Source organism: Anomaloglossus baeobatrachus, chromosome 7 (genome assembly GCF_048569485.1).
Source record: "Anomaloglossus baeobatrachus isolate aAnoBae1 chromosome 7, aAnoBae1.hap1, whole genome shotgun sequence".
In the NCBI taxonomy this organism is placed as follows: Eukaryota; Metazoa; Chordata; class Amphibia; order Anura; family Aromobatidae; genus Anomaloglossus; species Anomaloglossus baeobatrachus.
In genome coordinates this window covers 235,899,761-235,924,497 of record NC_134359.1, presented here as the reverse complement: position 1 = coordinate 235,924,497, position 24,737 = coordinate 235,899,761, and the positions used below count along the sequence as shown (strand labels likewise).

Sequence of the window (24,737 nt, the reverse complement as noted above, 5' to 3'; positions counted from 1 at the left end):
CATGGAGTCTCTGTGATCAGTCATTGCCTCAATGACCCAAGGGGATTTCCTAGCGTCCATCGACATCAGAGATGCCTATCTACATGTGCCAATTGCAGTTTCACACCAACGTTGGTTACGTTTTGCAATAGGAGAGGATCATTTCCAATTCGTGGCTCTCCCCTTCGGGTTAGCCACGGCCCCTCGGGTATTCACCAAGGTCATGGCAGCAGTGATTGCGGTTCTGCACCTCCAGGGGTTGGCAGTGCTCCCTTACCTGGACGACCTTCTAGTCAAGGCTCCATCCAGTGCAGACTGTCAGCGGAGTGTCTCGCTCACTCTCGCCACTCTAGCCCAATTCGGGTGGCTTGTCAATCTTCCCAAATCCACTCTGACTCCGACCGAGTCTCACGTACCTAGGGATGCAGTTCGAGACTTTGCCGGCACTTGTGAAGTTGCCCTTAGTCAAACAGCAGTCACTCCAGCTAGCGGTGCGCTCTCTGCTGAGGCCCCGCCGTTATACCCTCAGGCGTCTGATGCAGGTGCTGGGTCAAATGGTGGCTTCCATGGAGGCTGTTCCCTTTGCCCAGTTCCATCTGCGCCCCCTGCAGCTGGACATTCTCCGCTGTTGGGACAAGCGGCCTTCCTCCTTACACAGGTTAGTGACTCTGTCGCCACGGACCAGGAGCTCTCTTCAGTGGTGGCTTCGGCCCCTCTCCCTGTCCCAAGGGCGCTCCTTCCTGGCCCCGACCTGGGTGATCCTCACCACGGATGCCAGGGCACATTCGAGTCCAGTCAGACAACGCGACAGCGGTTGCCTACATCAATCACCAAGGCGGGACACGCAGCCGCCTGGCAATGATGAAGGTACAACGCATCCTTCAATGGGCGGAGGACTCCAAGTCCACCATATCCGCAGTCCACATCACAGGCGTGGAAAACTGGGAGGAAGATTATCTCAGCCGTCAAACCGTGGACAGTGGCGAGTGGTCCCTGCACCCGGCAGTATTTCAGTCGATCTGCCGCAAATGGGGCACTCCGGATGTGGACCTAATGGCATCCCGTCACAACAACAAAGTTCCTGTTTACGTGGCTTGCTCCCACGATCCTCAGGCCTTCGCCGCGGACGCTCTGGTTCAAGACTGGTCCCAGTTTCGTCTGTCCTACGTGTTTCCCCCTCTAGCCCTCTTGCCCAGAGTCCTGCGGAAGATCAGAATGGAGGGCCGTTGAGTCAACCTCATTGCACCGGACTGGCCCAGGCGAGCTTGGTATCCGGACCTGCTCCAACTGTCCGTAGAGATGCCATGGCATCTCCCGGACCGTCCAGATCTACTCTCGCAAGGTCCGTTTTTCCGCCTGAATTCTGCGGCCCTCAAATTGACGGCGTGGCTCTTGAGTCCTGGATTTTGACAGCTTCTGGTATTCCTCCTGAGGTCATCTCCACTATGACTCTGGCCCGTAAGTCTTCCTCCGCTAAGATCGATCACAGGACTTGGAAAATGTTCCTGTCCTGGTGTCGCTCTACCGGCCATCCTCCTTGGCCATTCTCTTTGCCGACCCTTCTGTCTTTTCTACAGTCCGGTCTGCAGCTAGGACTGTCCCTCAATTCTCTCAAGGGACAAGTCTCAGCTCTGTCAGTTCTGTTCCAGCGGCGTCTCGCTCGGCTGGCTCAGGTCCGCACCTTCATGCAAGGCGCGTCTCACATCATTCCGCCTTATCGGCGGCCCTTGGATCCCTGGGACCTTAACTTGGTCCTCACGGTATTGCAGAAACCCCCTTTTGAGCCTCTTAGGGAGGTTTCTTTGTATCGTCTTTCTCAGAAAGTGGCCTTTCTGGTTGCCATAACTTCTCTCAGGAGAGTCTCTGATTTGGCTGCGCTCTCCTCGGAGTCACCTTTTTTTAGTTTTTCATCAAGACAAGGTGGTTCTCCGTCCGACTCCGGACTTTCTTCCTAAGGTGGTCTCTCCCTTCCACCTTAACCAGGACATTACCTTACCTTCCTTCTGTCCGGCCCCTGTTCATCGCTTTGAAAAAGCGCTGCATACTCTAGATCTGGTGCGTGCTCTCCGGATCTATGTGTCCCGCACCGCTGCGCTCAGGCAGTGCACCTCTCTTTTTGTGCTAACCTCAGGTCGGCGCAAGGGCCTCCCTGCTTCTAAGCCGACCTTAGCCCGTTGGATTAGATCGACTATTTCGGACGCCTACCAGAGTACTCAGGTGCCTCACCCACCGGGGATCAAGGCATACTCGACCAGAGCTGTCGGTGCCTCTTGGGCTTTTAGGCACCAGGCTATGGCTCAGCAAGTCTGTCAGGCTGCCACTTGGACTAGCCTGCATACCTTCTCGAAGCACTACCAAGTGCATGCTCATGCTTCGGCAGATGCGAGCTTGGGCAGACGCATCCTTCAGGCGGCTGTCGCCCATTTGTGAAGTTAGGTTCTGCCTACTTCTTAGTTTTTCTGTTTATTTCCCACCCAGGGACTGCTTTGGAACGTCCCAAGGTCTGGGTCTCCCAAAGGAACGATAAAGAAAAAGAGAATTTTGTTTACCGTAAATTCTTTTTCTTATAGTTCCGTATTGGGAGACCCAGCACCCTCCCTGTTGCCTGTTGGCAATTTCTTGTTCCGCGTGTTATCACCGGCTGTTGTCGTGGACAGAGTCTCCGGTTGTTCCGGCTCTTGCTCTGTTCTACTTGTGAGTGGCTATTCTCCTTCAGCTTTTGCACTAAACTGGCTGGGACTGGCTCACCAGAGGGTGTATAAGCTCAGAGGGAGGAACTACACTTTTAGGTGTAGTACTTTGTGTGTCCTCCGGAGGCAGAAGCTAAACACCCAAGGTCTGGGTCTCCCAATACGGAACTATAAGACAAAGAATTTACGGTAAGTAAACAAAATACTCTTTTTCTTTATCGTTCCTTTGGGAGACCCAGACCTTGGGTGTTTAGCTTCTGCCTCCGGAGGACACACAAAGTACTACACTAAAAAGTGTAGCTCCTCCCTCTGAGCTTATACACCCCCTGGTGAGCCAGTCCCAGCCAGTTTATCGCTTTGTGTGTTCAGGAGGCATACATCCACACATTCATTCTCATATGATTTTTTTGCTTTTTGGAAAGAGATTGAAGAAGTGCGGGTCCACGTCTGGACTCCCGGCATGTCCCTTCTCACCCCACTGTGTCGGTGGTGTTGTAAGGTTGATTTCCAAGGCTGGAGCCTTACATGCCGTGCTCCTTCACCATCCCTCCTGGGCTCTGGATTGAAGTGGGAGCCAGCGCGGTCTTCATGCCTGGCAGGAGACCGGTCTCCGTCCACAGCCCCTTCAGGACTCTGCTGGACCGGAGCACTCGTCCCCAGGGACCTGGCCCTGCGTCTCAGCAGCTAAGTACCTGAGACATTCATATGTTGGGGGTCTCTGTCCTTTATTGTATGGGGAGAGTGTGTTTGCTGTACTTGTTTTTGGCATTTCCGGCGGGTTCTCTGGCTTTCGCCCGAGAACCGCGCCGATGGTGCCTGCGTGTCGGCCTCACTGCTCAAATTTAGGCCCCGGCTTTGCCAGAGGCCTAGTTTCTGTAACCTGCCCTCGCATGTCACTCATGCAGAGGTACAGGCACGGCTCCTCCCGGCGGCCGTCCTGCACAGGGGAGGGACACTCCCCACTGCTTGTGAGTGACTCCTCCCCTGCAGGTCTCTATGGCCCTCCAGATCCCGCCTTCCTACAGGGACGCCCCCTGTCCCGCCCCCCCTCTTCGCACCGGCGGCCATTTTCTTGGACAGCGTTCACTCTGCGCTGGGCCATCCCTGCTGAGGTGCTGTGCATTGGGGGTCCGGGCTTCGGGATCTGGAGGGCACACAACACCGCTTCCAGCGGTCTTGTAAGCCACAGCCGGTCTCTGGTTGTGGACCTCTGTATATACTCCCTGGGGTTCATTCTCTTTGTAGAAGTTGTACCCACTCCAGCAGCATGTCTCACACGAGGAGCAAGGCTCCAAAGCTTATACATAGTTTCATAGTTTCATAGTTTTTAAGGTTGAAGGGAGACTCTAAGTCCATCTAGTTCAACCCGTAGCCTAACATGTTGATCCAGAGGAAGGCAAAAAAACCCCAATGTGTCAAATAAGCTCCAATGGGGAAAAAAATTCCTTCCTGACTCCACATACGGCAATCAGACTAGTTCCCTGGATCAACACCCTGTCATAAAATCCAATATACATAACTGGTAATATTATATTTTTCAATTAATGCGATCAGGCTCTGCTTAAATTTTACTTGTGAATCCCTCAATACAACATCATACGGCAGAGAGCTCCATAGTCTCACTGCTCGTACAGTAAAGAGTCCTCATCTGTGATTATGATTAAACATTCTTTCCTCAAGACGTAGCGGATGCCCCCGTGTTCCAGTCGCAGGCCTAGGTGTAAAGAGATCTTTGGAAAGGTCTCTGTACTGTCCCCTCATATATTTATACATTGTGATTAGATCCCTCTAAGCCTTTGTTTTTCCTAACTAACTAACCCCAAGTTTAATAACCTGTCTTGGTATTGCAGCCCACCCATTCCTCTAATAATCTTGGTCGCTCTTCTATCTACCTGTAAGATTATGCTATTTATAACCTTCTATACTTTTGCTAACAAGAAATGCATCCATTCCTCTCTTAAATTCATTCAGTGAGTTGGCCATCACCACTTCCTCAGGAAGAGAGTTCCAGAGCCTCACTGCTCTTACCGTGAAGAACCCTCTTCTATGCTGATGTAGGAATTTTCTTTCCTCCAATCGAAAAGAATGCCCCCTTGTTCTTGTCATAGTCCTTGGTACAAACAGATCATGGGAGAGATCTCTATATGGCCCTCTGATATATTTGTACATATTTATTAGGTCTCCCCTAAGTCTTCTCTTTTCTAGAGTAAATAGACCTAATTTTGATAACCTTTCCGTGTATTGTAATGCACCCATTCCATTTATTATTTTAGTAGCCCGCCTCTGAACCCTTTCAAGTTCAGTAATGTCTTTCTTCAGCACCGGCGCCCAAAATTGCACACAATACTCCAAGTGTGGTCTGACTAGTGATTTGTACAGAGGGAGAATGATGTTTTCATCTCGTGCCCCCAGACCTCTTCTAATGCATCCCATCACCCTATTTGCTTTGGTGGCTGCTGCCTGACACTGGGCACTCCAATTTAGATTCTTATTCACTAAGATGCCTAAGTCTTTTTCCATGTCTGATTTCCCCAGCAGTTTCCCATTTAGTAAGTAATCGTAGCATCTGTTTCTCCTTCCCATGTGCATAACCTTACACTTATCTGTGTTAAACCTCATTTGCCATTTTTCAGCCCAATTCTCCAATTTACTCAAGTCCATCTGTAGTTGAAAACTGTCCTCCTTTGTGTTAACTACCTTACATAGTTTTGTATCATCTGCAAATACTGATATTTAACTCTGTAAACCATCCACCAGATCATTAATAAATATATTAAATAGTAGGGGGCCCAATACAGACCCCTGTGGCACCCCACTAGTAACCCTGGCCCAATCTGAGTATGCACCATTAATAACCACTCTTTGTTTTCTACCACTAAGCCAGCTACCTACCCATCTACACACATTTTCCCCGAGCCCAAGCTTTCTCATTTTACTTAGCAGTCTTTTATGTGGGACAGTGTCAAATGCTTTACCGAAGTCGAGATAAATGACATCCAATGATTCTCCTCGGTCCATGTGAGAGCTTACATCCTCATAGAAGCTGATCAGGTTAGTTTGACAGGAGCGATCCTTCATAAATCCATGTTGATATGGAGTTAAACAGTTATTAACATTGAGACATTCCATAATAGTATCCCTTAAAAACCCTTCAAACATTTTACCCACAACAGATGTTAAGCTTACCGGCCTATAGTTTCCAGGTTCCCTTTTGCACCCTTTTTTGAATATTGGTACCACATTTGCTAGCCGCCAATCCAATGGAACAGACCCAGTTTCTATAGAGTCTTTAAATAAAAGGAATAGAGGCCTGTCTATCACATTACTTAACTCCCTTAATACCCGAGGGTGAATGCCATCAGGGCCTGGTGATTTGTCAATTTTAATGTTACTAATGTTGGTGTCACACATAACGACGACGACAACGACGTCGCTGCTACGTCACCATTTTCTGTGACGTTGCAGCGACGTCCCGTCGCTGTCGCTGTGTGTGACATCCAGCAACGACCTGGCCCCTGCTGTGAGGTCGCCGGTCGTTGCTGAATGTCCAGCTTCATTTTTTGGTCGTCACTCTCCCGCTGTGACACACACATCGCTGTGTGTGACAGCGAGAGAGCGACGAAATGAAGCGATCAGGAGCCGGCACTGGCAGCTGCGGTAAGCTGTAACCAGCGTAAACATCGGGTAACCAAGGGAAGACCTTTCCCTAGTTACCCGATGTTTACGCTGGTTACCAGCCTCCGCTCTTGCTGCTAGTGCCGGCTCCTGCACTGTGACATGTGGCTGCAGTATGGATCGGGTAATTAACTCGATGCATACTGTAGCAAGGAGAGCAAGGAGCCAGCGCTAAGCAGTGCGCGCGGCTCCTTGCTTTCTGCACTGTGACATGTAGCTGCAGCACACATCGGGTTAATTAACCCGATGTGTACTGCACCTAGGAGAGCAAGGAGCCAGCGCTAAGCGCGGCTCCCTGCTCTCTGCACATGTAGCACAGCGACGTTATGATCGCTGCTTCTGCTGTTTGACAGCTAAGCAGCGATCATAACAGCGACTTACAAGGTCGCTGTTACGTCACCGAAAATGGTGACGTAACAGCGACGTCGTTGTCGCTGTCGCTTAGTGTGACACCAGCTTTAGTCGGTTCTGCACTTCTTCCTGGGTTAGGCAGGTCATACTTAATGGGGCATTTACATGATCACTCTGCATTTCCCCTGGCATATGCTTTTCCTGTGTGAACACAGTTGAGAAAAAAGTATTTAAAACATTTGCTTTTCCCACATCGCTTTCTATGATTTTACCCTCATTATTCTTTAAAGGGCCAACACCATCAATTTTAATCTTTTTTCTGTTTATATAATTAAAGAATAGTTTGGGATTTGCTTTGCTTTCCTTAGCAATGAGTCTCTCAGTTTCTACTTTTGCTAAATATATTTGTTTTTTACACATTTTATTTTTTTCTCTATATATTTTTAATGCTTCCTCGCTGCCTTCTTGTTTTAGCTTTTTAAATGCCTTTTTCTTATTATTCATTGCCCCTTTTACATCCTTATTAAGCCACATTGGTTTTCTCCTGTTCCTAGCCCTTTTATTTCTGTATGGTATGGCTAGCTCGCAGTGGGTGTTTAATACCGATTTAAAAATTTCCCACTTATTTTCTGTGCTCCCATTTTTGAGGAAATTGTCCCAATCAATTTGGCGAAGGTCTTCTCTAAGTTGATCAAACTTTGCTTTCCTGAAATTCAGCGTTTTTGTAACCCCCCTCCAAGGCACCTTACTAAAGGACAAGTGGAATTGTATTATATTGTGGTCACTATTCCCTAGGTGCCCATCCACTCGTACGTCTGTTATTCTATCTGGCCTGTTGCTTAAAATGAAGTCCAGAAGGGCTGCCCCTCTAGTTGGGCCCGGCACAAGTTGGGACAGATAATTATCCTTAGTTACTGACAGAAACCGGTTTCCTTTCTGAGATACACAGGTTTCAGTTTCCCAGTCTATATCGGGGTAATTGAAGTCCCCCATAATAATCACCTCATTGTGATTTGCTGCTTTGTCTATTTGTTTCAATAATACATTTTCAGTGGTTTCTGTTATATTTGGTGGCTTATAACAAACCCCTATGAGGATTTTATTAGTTTTCCCTCCTTGTATCTCCACCCATAGAGACTCCACCTCTTCATTTCCCTCTTGAATATCTTCTCTTAGTCTGGGCTTTAAACTCGACTTTATATATAGACAGACTCCACCCCCTTTCCTTTTTTTACGATCCCTCCTAAACAATTCATATCCTTGCAGGTTAGCCGCCCAGTCATAACTATCATCTAACTATGTCTCAGTTATTCCTACTATGTCGTATTTCTCCTCATACATTACCAGCTCCAGTTCCTCCATCTTATTGGTCAGGCTTCTTGCATTGGTCAGCATGCAGGAAAGAAGTTTTGCTCCCCTTTTCTCAGCTTCCTTCTTAGTACCCTGTCTTGGGTCCTCTTTACGGCATCTAGTTTCCTTGATTAATTTGTCCTTCTGCTGCATGTTCTTGTCTGCTGTTTTTTCTCCCATCCCCTCTTCTTCTAGTTTAAAGCCCTCCTGATGAGTGTGGCAAGCCTTCTGGCGAACGTGTGTTTCCCAGGTTTTGTGAGGTGTATCCCGTCTCTTGCGAGAAGTCCATCGTAGAGGTAATTCACTCCATGGTCTAAGAATCCAAATCCTTGCTGCCTGCACCACCGTCGTAGCCAGTTGTTCAAATCTAGTATCCTATTCCATCTTCTGACACCATGGCCATCGACTGGGAGGATTGATGAGAAAACAACCTGTACGTTCCGTTCCTTTATTTTCTTCCCCAGAATTTCAAAGTCTTCACAAATAGTTGGCAGATCATTTCTTGCCGTGTCGTTTGTTCCTACATGTATCAATAGGAACGGGTATTCGTCCTTGGATCCGAGGATAGTTGGTATCCTGTTGGCCACATCCTTGATTTTTGCTCCAGGGAGGCAGCATACTTCTCGTGCGGTTATGTCCGGCCTGCAGATAGTTGCCTCCGTGCCTCTTAGTAGTGAGTCGCCCATAACTACCACTCTTCTTTTCTTTCTGGATGCACTGCTTGTTGCTCCTGAGTGCTTTTGAGTGTCTTTTGTTTCTGCTTTTGTTGACAAAGTAACTTATTTTGATGATACTGTGTCTTCTCCTGTAGAGACAGTATCATCCTGAGCTGTGCCATTTTCGTTCTCCAGCATGAGGGCTTCATATTGGTTGCTAAGCTGTGTGGGTGGTGCCGACCACTTGATCCGCTGGCTTCTTTTGGTCACATGTGTCCACTTTTCAGCCTCTGTATGTGTTCTGAAGCTTTTCTCACTTTCCATATCCTGAATTGTTGCTTCTGCCTCGTCCAAGAAGTCCTCATGTTCTTTAATTAGCTTCAAAGTTGCTATTCTTTCTTCCAGTCCCCGCACCTTTTCCTCTAAGAGGGCAACAAGTTTGCACTTTTGACAGGTGAAGTTGAATTTCTTGTGCGGCAGATCCGTAAACATGTAGCATGTGTTGCAGGTGACCATGTGGATTTTCTTCTCTTCCATAATGCTGATGTAGCGTATGACAGGCGATGTCCTCAAACAGCGAGACCCGGCAAGTCCCAGCAATCGATCAGCTTACGGCGACTCTTCTCTTCTTAAACAGCTACAGTTATCACCACTATGAGATTGTGTTAAAACTATGCCACACTTATCTTCAGTCGCCTCCCTTTACTTCAGCACCTCGCTAGCTCTGGCTGGTTTATATAGTTCTACAAGGACTACTAGAAGCTGCATACTGCATACTGTATGCGCTGCATGTAAGCTCCTGCTGCCTGAACCGAGAACCTATCCACATTGTGATGTCTGCTCTAACTTGGAGGTGCCACAGCCTGGATTCTCACCCCCAGTGGTCTCTCAGGCTGCTTCTGCACCTGTGGCTGAACCCCCGGCCTGGGTAGAGCCCTTCTCTAGGTCTATCTCCCAGTCATTTGCTGAGTCCATGGGACTTCTGTCCAGGACTTTGATGAATATGCATCAGCCCCCTTCACAGGGTGCCTCTACTGCTAAGGGTCCCTTAGGATCTCTATCATCTGACCTCCATCCACTGGAGCTCACAGAGGATTCATCATCAGGGCACAGACCCCATCTTCCTAAGAGGCGTCGCAGGGTTTCCCCTCCCTCCTCATCCCGCGGTTCTGATTCAAGAGCTGACTCGCAAGATGAGGAGGAGGTCCTTTACAGGGGCCTCGGAGGCTAACTCCATGTGCCCCATTGATCTTTCCGAGGGTGACTCAGAACTTAGTGACTTGATTGCTTCCATTAATTCTGTACTGGATCTCAATCCGCCAGTGTCAGAGGAGCAACCCTCTCTGGCAGAAAAGCACCAGTTTACCTCGCCTAAGAGAGTAAAGAGTGTGTTCTTTAACCACTCCAGTTTTCAGACCGCTGTGACCAAACCCAGGGCCTGTCCTGACAAACGCTTCGTAAAGCGTGGTTCTGATGACCGTTTTCCCTTTCCAGCTGAGGTGGTCAAGGAGTGGTCTCACTCCCCAAAGGTAGACCCTCCGGTGTCTAGGCTCTCAGCCCGGACCGTTGTGTCGGTGGCTGATGGCACTTCCCTTAGGGATGAAACTGACCGTCAGATTGACCTTCTGGCCAAATCCGTGTATGAAGCGGCGGGGGCCGCGTTTTCCCCAACTTTTGCAGCAGTGTGGGCTCTCCAAGCAATCTCTGCTTCTCTAGAGGAGATGCATTCCCTCACCAGGGAATCTATGCCTGAGATGGTTGCCTTAACTTTTCAAGCTTCAGCTTTTTCATCTTATGCCATGTCTGCCATGCTAGAGGCTGCTCACCGCACTGCGGTGGCTTCGGCTAATTCCCTCGTTATCCGCAGGATCTTGTGGCTTCGAGAGTGGAAGGCAGATGCTTCTTCAAAGAACTACCTTGCTGGGCTCCCTTTTGCTGGTTCCCGGCTGTTCGGTGAACAGCTGGATGAAATTATTAAAGAAGCTACTGGCGGGAAGAGTACTTCCATGCCACAAACCAAGACCAGGAAACCTGCCCAGGGTAGGAATCAGTCGAGGTTTCGCTCCTTTCGTTCCTCGAACTGGTCGTCCTCTAAGCCCTCCGCCTCGTCCGCTAACTCAGCTAAGGACCAGAAATCCAACTGGCGCCAAAAAGCACGTCCACAGAAGACCGCAGGAGGTCCTGCCACTAAGGCAGCCTCCTCGTGACTCTCTGCCCGCTCCAGCAACGTCCTTAGTCGGTGGCAGGCTCTCCCACTTTGGCGACGCTTGGTTTCAACAAGTCTCCGATCAGTGGGTGAGAGAGATAATCTCTCATGGCTACAGGATAGAATTCTCTTCCAGCCCGCCAAACAGATTTTTTTCTCTCAACTCCCCCCTGCTCCAAGGCCGCTGCCTTCTCACAGGCCGTGGCAGCCTTGCAGGCCAACGGAGTAATTGTACCAGTTCCCGCCCGGGAACGGTTCAGAGGTTTTACTCAAACCTCTTCCTAGTTCCCAAAGAGGACGGTACCTTCCGGCCCATCCTGGATCTCAAGCTTCTCAACAAGCATGTTCGGGTGTGGCACTTTCGCATGGAGTCTCTGCGATCAGTCATTGCCTCAATGACCCAAGGGGATTTCCTAGCGTCCATCGACATCAGAGATGCCTATCTACATGTGCCAATTGCAGTTTCACACCAGCGTTGGCTACGCTTTGCAATAGGAGAAGATCATTTCCAATTCGTGGCTCTCCCCTTCGGGTTAGCCACGGCCCCTCGGGTATTCACCAAGGTCATGGCAGCAGTGATTGCTGACGCTCTGGTTCAGGACTGGTCCCAGTTTCGTCTGTCCTAAGTTTTTCCCTCTCTAGCTCTCTTGCCCAGAGTCCTGCGCAAGATCAGAATGGAGGGTCGTCGAATCATCCTCATTGCACCGGACTGGCCCAGGCGAGCTTGGTATCCGTACCTGCTCCAACTGTCCGTAGAGATGCCATGGCATCTCCCGGACCGTCCAGACCTACTCTCGCAAGGTCTGTTTTTCCGCCCGAATTCTGTGGCCCTCAAATTGACGGCGTGGCTCTTGAGTCCTGGATTTTGACGGCTTCTGGTATTCCCCCTGAAGTCATCTCCACTATGACTCTGGCCCGCAAGTCTTCCTCCGCTAAGATCGATCACAGGACTTGGAAAATTTTCCTGTCCTGGTGTCGCTCTACCGGCCATCCTCCTTGCCCGTTCTCCTTGCCGACCCTTCTGTCTTTTCTACAGTCCGGTCTGCAGCTAGGACTGTCCCTCAACTCTCTCAAGGGACAAGTTTCGGCTCTGTCAGTTCTGTTCCAGCGGCGTCTCGCTCGGCTGGCTCAGGTCCGCACCTTCATGCAGGGCGCGTCTCACATCATTCCGCCTTACCGGCGGCCCTTGGAACCCTGGGACCTTAACTTGGTTCTCACGGTCTTGCAGAAACCCCCCTTTGAGCTTCTTAGGGAGGTTTCTTTGTATCGTCTTTCACAGAAAGTGGCCTTTCTGGTTGCCATAACTTCTCTCAGGAGAGTCTCTGATTTGGCTGCGCTCTCCTCGGAGTCACTTTTTTTAGTCTTTCATCAAGACAAGGTGGTTCTCCGTCCGACTCCGGACTTTCTTCCTAAGGTGGTCTCTCCCTTCCACCTTAACCAGGACATTACCTTACCTTCCTTCTGTCCGGCCCCTGTTCATCGCTTTGAAAAAGCTCTACATACTCTAGATCTGGTGCGTGCTCTCTGGATTTATGTGTCTCGCACCGCTGTGCTTAGGCGGTGCACCTCTCCTTTTTGTGCTAACCACAGGTCGGCGCAAGGGCCTCCCTGCTTCTAAGCCGACCTTAGCATGTTGGATTAGGTCGACCATTTCGGACGCCTACCAGAGTACGCAGGCGCCTCCCCCGCCAGGGATCAAAGCACACTCGACCAGAGCTGTCGGTGCCTCTTGGGCTTTTAGGCACCAGGCTACGGCTCAACAAGTCTGTCAGGCTGCCACTTGGGCTAGCCTGCATACCTTCTCGAAGCACCACCAAGTGCATGCTAATGCTTCGGCAGATGCGAGCTTGGGCAGACGCATCCTTCAGGCGGCGGTCGCCCATTTGTGAACTTAGGTTCTGCCTACTTCTTAGTTTTTCTGTTTATTTCCCACCCAGGGACTGCTTTGGAACGTCCCAAGGTCTGGGTCTCCCAAAGGAACGATAAAGAAAAAGAGAATTTTGTTTACCGTAAATTCTTTTTCTTATAGTTCCGTCTTGGGAGACCCAGCACGCTCCCTGTTGCCTGTTGGCAATTTCCTTGTTCCGCGTGTTTTCACCGGCTGTTGTCGTGGACAGAGTTTCCGGTTGTTCCGGCTCTTGCTCTGTTCTACTTGTGGGTGGCTATTCTCCTTCAGCTTTTGCACTAAACTGGCTGTGACTGGCTCACCAGGGGGTGTATAAGCTCAGAGGGAGGAGCTACACTTTTAGGTGTAGTACTTTGTGTGTCCTCCGGAGGCAGAAGCTAAACACCCAAGGTCTGGGTCTCCCAAGACGGAACTATAAGAAAAAGAATTTACGGTAAGTAAACAAAATTCTCTTTTTTTTTTTTTTTTTTCTTCTCCCTCCCCAAGGCACTTTACAATATGTTGTTAGTTTTTCAAAGTATATCAAAATGAACATCATAAAAAAGAACTGGTGGTAATTTTGTTGTCAATTTTCAATTTAGAAGAAATTTAAAATTATTGTTCTACACACTTTTTTTTTTTTTACTTGCAGTATAATGTACCCCCAAATAAAGCCCACAAAAATTCTTCAAAAAAGTGATTAAAAAAAGAACAGTTCACAATGAAACTACACAAAATGTATCTAAGTAGCACAACAAAACTGGGTAGAACCTTTAAAGAGTACCACCCACCAGGATTTTCCTATATAAACTAAAGCCATTGCTATACTGGCACTATCATGCTGATTCTATACATACCTTTGGTTGAGAGATCGGATGTATACTTTCTGAAATACAGGCAAGTAAAGTTTGTGAAATGCACTGTCACTTGATTGATAGCAGCTACAGAATATCTAATAGGTGGGTTGGGTTTTGCTAGTTATTCCTGCCCCTATCTGCCTGCCTGTCCTTCCTCCCCCCTGTCATTACAGGGCAGGAGGGAGGGAGGGAGGGAGGAAGGACATGGGGAGGAAGGACAGGCATTAGACAGGGGCAGGAATAACTAGAAAAACCCGACCCACCTATTAGTCCATTGCACAGTGCATTTCACAAACTTTACTTGCCTGTATTTCAGAAAGTATACATCCGATCTCACAACTAAAGGTATGTATGGAATCAGCAGGATAGTGCCACTATAGCACTGGCTTTAGTTTATATAGGAAAATCCTGGTGGTTGGTACTCTTTAAGCCACTATGTGCACTAAATCATAAAGGGTTTGCTTGTTAAAGCCCCAACAGGCCTAGTCCTTGGGGGTTAAGGCCGCACTCAGGGGGCTCCTTTTGTTAAGGCTACTACGTGATTGAAAGGCTGATGTGGCAATCTGACCATAATTTAGGTTACTTATTCTTCACTTTAATAACTGTGACACTTGCGGTTGTCACTTCTGCAGCAGTGGCACCACAGATGTGCTGACATTTATCTAACATGTTGTGTCTTCTGATTTTAGGGTGATGGTTCTTGACAGAGGCCAAATAGTGGAGTTTGACTCTCCGAGCAACCTTCTCCAGAGAAAAGGGGTTTTCTACAACATGGCCAAAGATTCTGGATTGGTTTGATGGACGTACGCCTCTCATCCGTCTTCTGACAAGCCTCCGACAAGAAGGCTTATTGACTAGAACTAATCTCCACCAGTTAATCGCAAAGAAGATTGTAGACCAGAAATGCATTTTCTTTCCTAAATTATTCATCTATATATTATTTTTTTTTTTTTTACTGGAATTTTATAGCTCTTTCATAAAGTTATGGCCATCTTCAACGTCGCCACTTCCTAAACTCCCACTATATTCTAGGTGTATCTTTCCGCTATTAACGTCATGGCATGCAGCAGTAGGAACGGTCAGGTCATTGTAGCCTACATTGTGACGTTAGAACCCAAAGCAGAATGTGTCTGGTTGATCCCATCGGCCATATTACATGGTTAGAGGCAGAGCACCTGGTTTTTGATGGTTAAGCCTATTTTTTTGTCAACGTGACTTATTCATATTTTTCTTTTTTTTTTTGTCACGTAAATCTCGGGTATATTACTGAGACATGGCGATCAAGACACCTGGCTTAAGAAGGGGGAAAACACTAATATGAGAAGGAAAGTGTAAATAGTATATTGATAAAATTCTAATAATGCAGCACTGCCAAAAAACTATATTTAAAGGGTTTCTCTCTACTCTTCGATGACTTTGCAAGTCACATGCACAGCCGGCAGCGGATCCAATTCTTTGCTTGGCGTCCATGGACACGTCCTAGTAGAATCCTTTCGATGCTACATTATCCGCTTCTCCCGATGTTTAACAGAGAGGTGGAGAGCCCCTTTAAGGGGAGTTTGTCAGCACTTATGGCACTCAACGCCAACAACACTTGATGGGTTAAATATACGTGTGTGGCCGATCGAACAACACAGGGGATCTCTAGAGACGCCATTCAAGAGCAAAAGCTAGGGATTGGGGAGGGTTCACTGATGATGACTCATGCCTTGTATCCATATTAGCCATACATTTGGCATCTGATGGGTGCGTAACTGATTTAAGGTTTTTAGAAAAAAAAGAAAGCTATTAGTTTGGTCAGCAACATGGGTATGTTTTAATCTATTTTCCTCACTAACTACCTATCCGTGTCGGTGGTTTGGGAAACAACGTGCTGACAGAGTTCACCTTTGAGTAGTCTACTTTTCGTTAATACATTACTTTAAAAAAAAAAAAAAAAACCTCGACCAGTCCAAGTGCAAGATAAGTATTCTCATCCAGGGCTACAATCACAATTTGCAGGGATCTTTCTAAGAGACTCTGCCATGTGTATCCATAGCCCACCATTCACCCAACAGCGGGTCATAAGACTATCATTTTGTCCTACACGGGGCCACCATACATTGGTATACCTTGAATGTTTGTGGGATTTTTCTGTGCAGAATATCAGTCTATTACCCTGTTTTATACAGAGGCATCCAGGGCATACTTGCAGTATCAGGGACCAGAAGTGACTGGGTGTGACCACCCGTAGACAGTGGGCGGGAGCGCCTGGAGTTAGTGGCTGGGAACAGCGATGGTGTGCGCGAGTGCCTGGAGTTAGCGGGTTTGAAGATAGGATGGGCACAACCAGCTTAGGCGGCCCAGTGTTTCCTTTTGCGGAACAGTGGAATATACATTAAGTAAGTTTTAAGTCCACGTGGTCATGGAGTTCTTTTATAATGGAAGTGAGGATCTGGTGGGGGGAGGAGAGGTTTGCAGGGGTGGGCGAAGCCCTCCTTGCATAATAATTTATTCTGGGGTTCTTACCCCAAGACCCCCGCTTCTGTTATAAAGAACTCCATGACCGTGTGGACTTACGCCCACTAACGCTAGGCGATCCCACCCTCTGTCTCCCCTCCGCCCACTATCTCCGGGTGGTCACGCCTATTCACTTTCAGACTCTGATACTGCAAGTATATCGATGCCAATGGGTGATGTATGTCACCATGACATATTTTTCAAAAATCTCCTGACCTATGTACACACCAACGTAAGAGTGCAAACAAGTGAAGAAGATTTTCAGGTTTCAGCTGGGAAGACAGCTGCATTGTGATTGCAGCTCTGGACAAGCAGTCATTTGGGATCAGTACATGACAAGTAATGCAATTTTCCAACTGTCAGTATATAATTGCATTTGCTCCATAACTGAGGGTCATATTCTTCCCGCTACATGCCAGGCCTCAATTGTAGACATGGTACACTCCTCCAAAGTGTTTCTCAAGATTATTCTTTTCATGCCAATGGCGCAATATTGCGCATATATAGAAGCCTGATGCTCCAGTCTTTCAGGTGTCTAATGTGCAGCCACTTGGTGCCCGTTTTTCAGGTTTTCTATGAGAATTCTGGAATGCCTTTCACATGAAGTCTCAGGAAAAGGAATTTGAATGAATAATTTATGTATGACTTGGTTTTCATCCCTATTTCTTTATCACAGAGCTAGAAAAGCTATATATTTTAATTCATGAGCATACAGAAAAAGAGAAGAAATATTTTTGTTGATGGTGACGGCCAAGTTTTTCTATTTAGTAATTTAAAATAAAAAAAGGCCAATATATATATAGTGCTTAGGTTCTTTTAAGCACTGTTAGAACTAGTTTATTGATTATTATATTGGATGTGTTTTTCTATATTATCGTGTACCATTTGTACAGGGACACAGTGGAGGTAGCCACTCCTCGGAAATCTCATTTCATTTTGTGTTTTGGCTGGAACCCATAAAATGACTGCGTCCACTGTGTGAATATAAAGCACTTATTATTAGTCCAGCCAGCTGTGGCTTCTTCCTATGTTCAGGAACCCTCTGGTCCTAAACCTTCTGTTCATCTCCCCTTCTGAGAAAATGTTACTTATGTTTTATGTATCTTTAATTTATCTTTGTTATTTAAAGCATTTGTGATCTTAAAGGAAATCTGTCGGCAGTTTTTTGCTATGTAATCTGAGAGCATCATGATATAAGGGCTGAGAGCCTGATTCCAGTGATGTGTCACTTAATAGACTGTGTATTGCTATCAGGAAATTATCACTACAGGACTAAGTGTCTTGTGCCTCCTAGTCAACTACTGTTTAACCCCGCCCCCACCACTGACAGCTTTCTGTCAGTATACAGTGTACACAGATAAATGGTGTGGGGGCGGGGTTATACCGGGCTCAAAATGTCTAGATCTGCAACAGAGAAAACATTGCATGATTGGATAAAAATGACAGCATGCAGAGCAGTAAGTGAAACATCGCTGGAATCAGGGTCTCAGCCCCTAAATTATGCTGCTCTCAGATTACATAGCAAATACTGGTTGACAGATTCCCTTTAAGAACCAGGTCTCCAGCAGATCCACATTTAAGTAATTCACGTTTTGGTCATCTAATACTATAGTCATATTTGTGCCATGCTGATTTTGAGATTTATATCAATGTGTCTGGATGAAAATTGAGAAACTGAACATTTTGTGTAGCGTTGGACACTCCGGCAGCATCCTATAAAAGTGTGAGTTGTTTTCTCTCTAAAACTGACACTTTTTGTTTTGCTACCAAGTAGCATTGCACTTTTCTACTGCAATATAAATATATATAAATCTATTTATCTATATTTTCAAAAGTACAGTATTTCAAGACACCAGCATCCTCTGTACTATAATAGAGCACTTTTTCGGATCACTGATCGGATATTACAGCTTGATTTTTCAATAATAAAAGGGACTTTGTTGCCACACATGTAGCGACACCTTATGGTGTTTCCTGTGGACTACACATGGTAGAGTAGCCATTTTGTCTTCCAAAAAAAAGGGATTTTGCCTCCACAACTTTTATAATTTGTCAAGTAGATTATGGTTCTGGTCCTTGTTTCCATTTTGGATTACGGCGATCATTAATAAAATGTAGGTTACCAGTGATTTCAATGCAAAGGTCCTTTCTTAAAAGGAACCTGTCATGTAAAATTAATATCTTATCTGTAGACATGGTGTTATAGAGCAGGACGGTCCGATCAGATTGATATACAGTTTTGTGGGAAAGGTTTTAGGAAAACTTATATTTTATTCATTGAGATCTCTGATGTTTCTATAAGAGTCCAGTGGGCGGTCCTATTCTGTGATTGACAGTCATTCTTGTATGACTGCTGTAGAGAAAGCTGTCAATAACTTGTAGGCCCGCCTACTGGACTCCTATAGACTAACCATGTATAAAATACAAGCTCTACTGAATCTTTTCCAACAAACTAACTTATTATTCTGCTCAGTGTCCCCTCTACATCGTACTCCCTATAGATTGAACTGCAGATACAATAGGACAGGTTCCCTTTAAGGATTTCTCCTCAAAGTCTGCAAGCTCTCTACATTAGGGGGATGCACGGATTCCACTGATTTGACTCTGGTTGACATATTATAAATACTATGTGTGGAAAATTACATTTAAAGGGGGTTTCCAGCCCAGATTTAAGAAAGGACAAAAAAATGTGGCAGGCTCGTTATTATTATTATTATTATTATTATTATTATTATTATTATTATTATTATTTTTTTATTATTATTATTAATTTCAAATATATTTTTTTAAATCACAAGTAAAAATATAATTATGCAGCAGTCTTTAAAAAAAAAAAAAGTGGACGCGAGCACTTTATTTTCATTATTAATATTAATAATTTCAATAATATAATTTTTAAATCATTAGTGAAAAAAATAATTATGCAGCAGTCTTTATAAAAGTGTGCAAGCACTTTATAGTAATATTATTATCATTACTACTATAAAGTGCTTGCACACTTTTTTTAAGACTGCTGCATAATTAATTTTTTCACTAATGATTTAAAAATAATTATATTGAAATTATTAATAATGAAAATAAAGTGCTCGCATGCACACTTTATTTTTTTTTCTTAAAGACTGCTGCATAATTTTTTTACTTGTGATTTAAAAAATTATATTTGAAATTAATAATAATAATAATAACTAATGGTGCTCGCGCGCACTTTGTTTTTAAAGACTGCTACATAATTTTTTCACTAATGATTTAAAAAGAATTATTAAAATTATATTAAAGAAAGTGCTCGCGCGCACCTTTTTTCTTTTTTTTTTTTTTTTCTTTACTGCTACATAATTTTTTCACTAATGATTTAAAAAAATGTATGATTGAAATTATTAATAGGAATAATACAAAGAAAATAAAGTGCTCGCGCACGCACCTTTATTTTTTGTTTAAAGACTGCTGCATAGTTAGTTTTTTTTTTTTTAAATCATGAGTGGATACCCCCTTACATACACCATAACTTTAAAAAAGCAATCCACTTCTTGTTAATCGATAATACTTCCACGTTCGCTAGATTTGGGCTACCTTACAATATGGCTCCCGCCGTTGTGTAGGCCAGGGTTATGCCACAGGTCACACAAGTGTATGGAATCCAGCAGTTCTGGACGCTGTTTACGTCTCCTCAATAACCAAAATGGGAGATTTCTTTATGGCAAGTATAAGCTAAAACAAGCCGTGAAAAAGTGTATATACAAGGTAATCAAAGGCAATAGGTCAAATGCACTCTGTGATTCCGCTCAGCCCTGACCTGCTGATCCTGAGCAGTAAGGCGTGAACATGGCTTCTATTAATATGCAATCTATTTCTATTAATTTGTGACATGCACAGATTCCGATCTGGACATCGTAGATCCTTCAGCAGGAATGAATTGCTTGGGAAGTAAATGCCTTTTTAAAGTATTTATATCCCTAATAATAAAAGTCCTTTTACAAGGTGAAAATATCATTTGTTTACACCTTTTTGCCTTTTGAAGTTTATCTGGTTTCTGACATATCGCCAGGATGTGACACGTTTCTGCTTTGTCCATCTCGAGGTTTGTTCATGAATTTCATCATATCTGAAGTGTCTGAGAAATGGAAATTTTAACAGAATAATTTACCAATCCATTTTCTGTAGTTGTCACTGGAGGTGTGAAATGTACCCCTCTGTCTGTAGCCTGTAGAGGGCAGTATGGCAGTTGTGGAGAATGGTTTCTCTACTTTAGCTAAGGATTGCCCCAGCATTTAAAGGGAATCTGTCACCAGGTTTTTAACCCCAAATCTGAGACCAATATAATGTAGGGGCAGAGATCCTGATTCCAGCGATGTGTCACTTACTGGGCTGCTTAGTGTAGTTTTGATAAAATCACTGTTTAATCAACAGTAGATTATCATTACAGGGCTACTTGGTGTGCTTCCAGGTAGTCCAGCATATTCATGAGCTCTGTAAAACCCCGCCCCCACCACTGATTGGCAGCGTTCTGTGTACACTGTATATGGGCAGAAAGCTGCTAATCCTTGGTGTGGGTGGAGTTATACAGAGCTCTGCAGTCAGAGAACTTAAATCTGCAGCAGAGAAAACATTTTTATCAAAATGACAGCAAACAGCTCAGTAAGTGACATATCGTTGGAATCAGGGTCTCTGTCTCTACATTATGCTGCTCCCAGATGGGGGAGCAAAAACCTGGTGACTAATTGCCTTTAAGGTGGCATTGCTCTCATGATTTATGACAGAATATCATATGATGCAATTCCATAGTACATTTCTACCTTGCTGATCTAGGCATTGGAGCTGCACTTTAAAGAAGTGATGTCTCGTGCAGCTTCTTATTCAGAATTTTTAGACAAAATGAATGAGTAGTATAAAGGGGTGGACGACTTCTCCTCACTGTTGGATCCAGTTCTGACTTTGGCTCAAAAAACTAACCTTCAGATTGGATCAAAAACTGTCTAAAGGGCTCGTCCAGGATTAGAAAAAAAATCACCCCATTTAAGTAAAGGGGAGTCTTACACCATTCTGGACAACCAGTTAGGCCATCATCTTGGAATCTGTGGGGGCCTGAAAACCAGCACCACCACCTATCAATGGTTTCAAGGGGCAGTGGTACCTCTGCAAATGCCACATCCCCTTTATTTACATTGCACAGCTTCATTCTATTAGTAGAAGCTGTATCTGGTATCACAGCTCAGTCCTATTCACTTAGAAGAGGCAAATCTATAGTGAATAGGAGCAGTGCCCGGTAAACCATAAATGGAACGTGGCACTTTTTGATCTGTGGAGGTGCCAAGAGTTTTAGACCACCCGTAATCTGGCCTGTGCTAAAGATAGACCATCAGTTTTAAGGTCTCATGTACGCTCTTTAATGTTATTGAATTAGTTAAAAGGGTTGGCCACTACTGTTACATTCATGGCTTATTCTTAGGATAGGTCACCAATGCCAGATTGGCCAGGGTCCGACACCCGGCACCTTCGCCGATCAACTTTTATCGGTGTGGTGCAGGCAGCCGGAAATGCTCGTTTTCAGAACTGCTCCATCCTCTAATAGTTGCCGTGACCGGGTACTGCACATCCGACTCCAATTCAGATCAATAGGAGGCAGATCAAAAGACGGAGCAGCTCCGGAACTGAGCATTTCGGGCTGCCGCCGGCACAGAGTTTTGCTGATCGACAGGGGTGCCGAGTGTTGACCCTGGCCGATCTGACATTGATGGGCTATCCTTAGGATAGGTCATCAATGTAGGAGTAGGGAACAAGTTACCCCCTATCTGTATTTCAGAATCTCTGGGACCCACCTCGGTCCCGAGACCGGAACACTGAAGAGCCCCATGTGATTGAGATCAATAACGAACACTGGGATTGCTGACGACCAGGAAAGCTCTGCGCTCGGCTATCTCCAATTATCCCATTAAGAATAAATGGAGCCGTAGTGTGCACAATCGACCTCAAACCCATTCACACAGAGCTCCTCAGAACCTTGGCTCTCAGAATCGGTGGGAAGTAATTCCATACCGGTAACTTCTAAACTTGAGGATGGCCTCGATGAGTTACCTGGTTGAGCTTCATTCACTGTTTCAATAGACCTAAGCTGCCTGATTACCATTTGCCCGATCACTAGCCGAGAACTCCAGGACTGTGCCGGATTTCCCATACACTTGTGGCAAGTTCATAGCTTGTGAATGTTGCTTTACGCTTTATTAATAAAGAATAAAAATCTTATACGGTGCTATCTAATAATTCATTCGCAGCCAGTTAGTTGAATGTTCTTTGAGTCTGGTCATTAACACAGGCTCAACATAATCATGGCAACACTCCATGTGTAGCAGTGGGAAGCAACAGATTACTTTCCAACTGCTGCAAAACTGCAACTCCCAGCATTCCCTGACAGCTTCTCTATAGTCATTCAGAGGCCAACGGGAAATGATTCAAGTGGCTTTTTATATATCATAGACGACTTGCGCTACAAAATTGCTATTCATTAGATCTATGTACTCATTATTGCTAAATAAGTCAAACTGGCAGAATGTTGAAACCCAGGCCAGTGGTTTTTCAGCTGTGGCATCCATTATAAATTTTGACATGAAGATGGCATATATTACCTCGGTTAGAGACAAATCTATTCTTAGGTTACAACTATTTATTTTTGGGTAAGTTATAATCTTTAATTTTACAGAATGCTATTCTTTTGCAAATGTTTTTGTAACATTTACGATTTCTAAAGAACTTAATACTGAGACGTTCTGCTTGTCTTTATATGTATTCTTGAGATAATGTGTGTTTTGTTGTAAGAACATGATGTGTATTGGCTTGGAAACAAATACATGTACTTTTTTACATAGATTTGTGTTCAGTTTCTTTTTTCTCTTCTCTTAAATGGAATCTGTCAGCAGGTTTTTTTAATGTAATGTAAAGTTTTGTAATCTGAAGACTGCATGCTGCAGGAGTTAACTCAGAGATTTCAGCTATGCATCTCTTATCACACTGTGTGCTGTTGTTTACCTATAATATTTGTTTTAGCTACAGGAGATATATTATTATTATTATTATTAATCATTTATATAGCGCTATTCCACAGCGCTTGTACATACAATGGCAACACTGTTCCCATTAGGGCTCACAATCTAAGTTCCTTATCAGTATGTTTTTGGAGTGTGGGAGGAAACCGGAGTACCCGGAGGAAACCCACGCAAACACGGGGAAAACATACAAACTCCTTGCAGATGGTGTCCTTGACCCCAGCGCTGCAAGACTACAGTGCTAACCACTGAGCCACCATACCGCTCTAAGGCTATGTGCGCACGTTGCGTACAAGCCCTGCAGAAATTTCTGCAGCGATCTGAAGAGCACATGTGCGCTTTAGATCGCTGCAGAAATGTCCGTAGTGAGCGCCGATTCCATGCGCTCTGCCTGCAGCTCCTGCCATAGACAGAGCAGGAGCTGCCGGCAAAGCGCAGGAAAGAAGTGACATGTCACTTCTTTTTGCGCAGCGCTTCGGCAGTAGCCGAAGCGCTGCGCTCTTAGACGCCACGTGCGCACGGCCCCTGCACAATCTCCATAGACTGTGCAGGGGCCGCAGGACGCATGCAGTTACGCTGCGCTACAAAGCGCAGCGTAACTGCATGTTTTTACGCAACGTGCGCACATAGCCTTAATCATTTCCAGACTAAGTCAGTTAAAGTTTAGCTAGTCGAAAAAGCCTCCCCCCCCCCCAGCGTAATTAGCAGCTCAATGTCTAAAGACTTTGTTTATAGAAAACCTGGTGTGGGCAATGCCAGCTTTCTGAGCTCTGATACATGCTAAGCTAAAAATTCTGATTGTGTCAGTACCAGTGCACCCAGTAATCTAAGTGATACATCTTTGGATTCATGGTTTCTTTGCCTAAATCATGCTGCTCTAAGATGAAGCAGCTAAAACCGGCTTACAGTTTCTCTTTAAGGAGGTTCAGAGGTATTTGGGAATGTACAGGATGACGTGCTGATTAGGTTGCTTTGAAGGATACTTGTGAAATTGCTTTTCCACCTTTTTAAAGGGGTTGTCCACAAATGTAACTAAATTGCCCTCGATGCGTAATTTAAACAGCAACTTCTGTAAGTCATGTGTCAGGACGGGCTGCAGTCTGAAGACATGCGGTCCCAAGGCCTATGCATTAACTGACTGAGGACCTATATTCTAAGCACACAACCGTGGAGAAGGGCTGTGATGTGTGAAGAAATATATCTGCTTAGCTGACTGAGTACAAAGGATTTTTTTTCCTCCAGCCTCAGACCTCTGCTCAGTTAGCTGAGGAGATCTATTTCTTCTGATGTCACATCTTTTCTCCTCGGCTCACAGAGGTATGTTCTCTTCTCTGTTGAGATACAGGCCTCCAGAATGTGTTTTTTCAGACTGCAGTTCCCTGCATGTAAGTAGGATGGCCTGCCATATAGATTATGTGGTGGGACACATTTTGTTAAATTCATTGAGAACTTATTTTTAAAAGGGTTTTGTTATAAATCAGTTTTCCATGTAAGGTGATCAGCTGGTCACTCCCAATAAAATTGGGAAAGAGATGGTCTTGCAAGGGAAGCCTGC

General features: G+C 45.3%; 1 protein-coding gene across 1 annotated transcript in view; it reads left to right on the top strand.

The window, feature by feature from the left end:
- The window catches only part of LOC142245330 (multidrug resistance-associated protein 1-like), a 261,385-nt gene extending 242,426 nt beyond the window's left edge, over positions 1 to 18,959 (top strand). Inside the window, exon 32 of the mRNA XM_075317960.1 lies at positions 14,339 to 18,959. Coding sequence (XP_075174075.1) covers positions 14,339 to 14,447 — 109 coding nt within the window. The 3' untranslated portion in view covers positions 14,448 to 18,959. The remainder of the gene's footprint in view (positions 1 to 14,338) is intronic.
- The last annotated feature ends 5,778 nt before the right edge of the window (positions 18,960 to 24,737 follow it).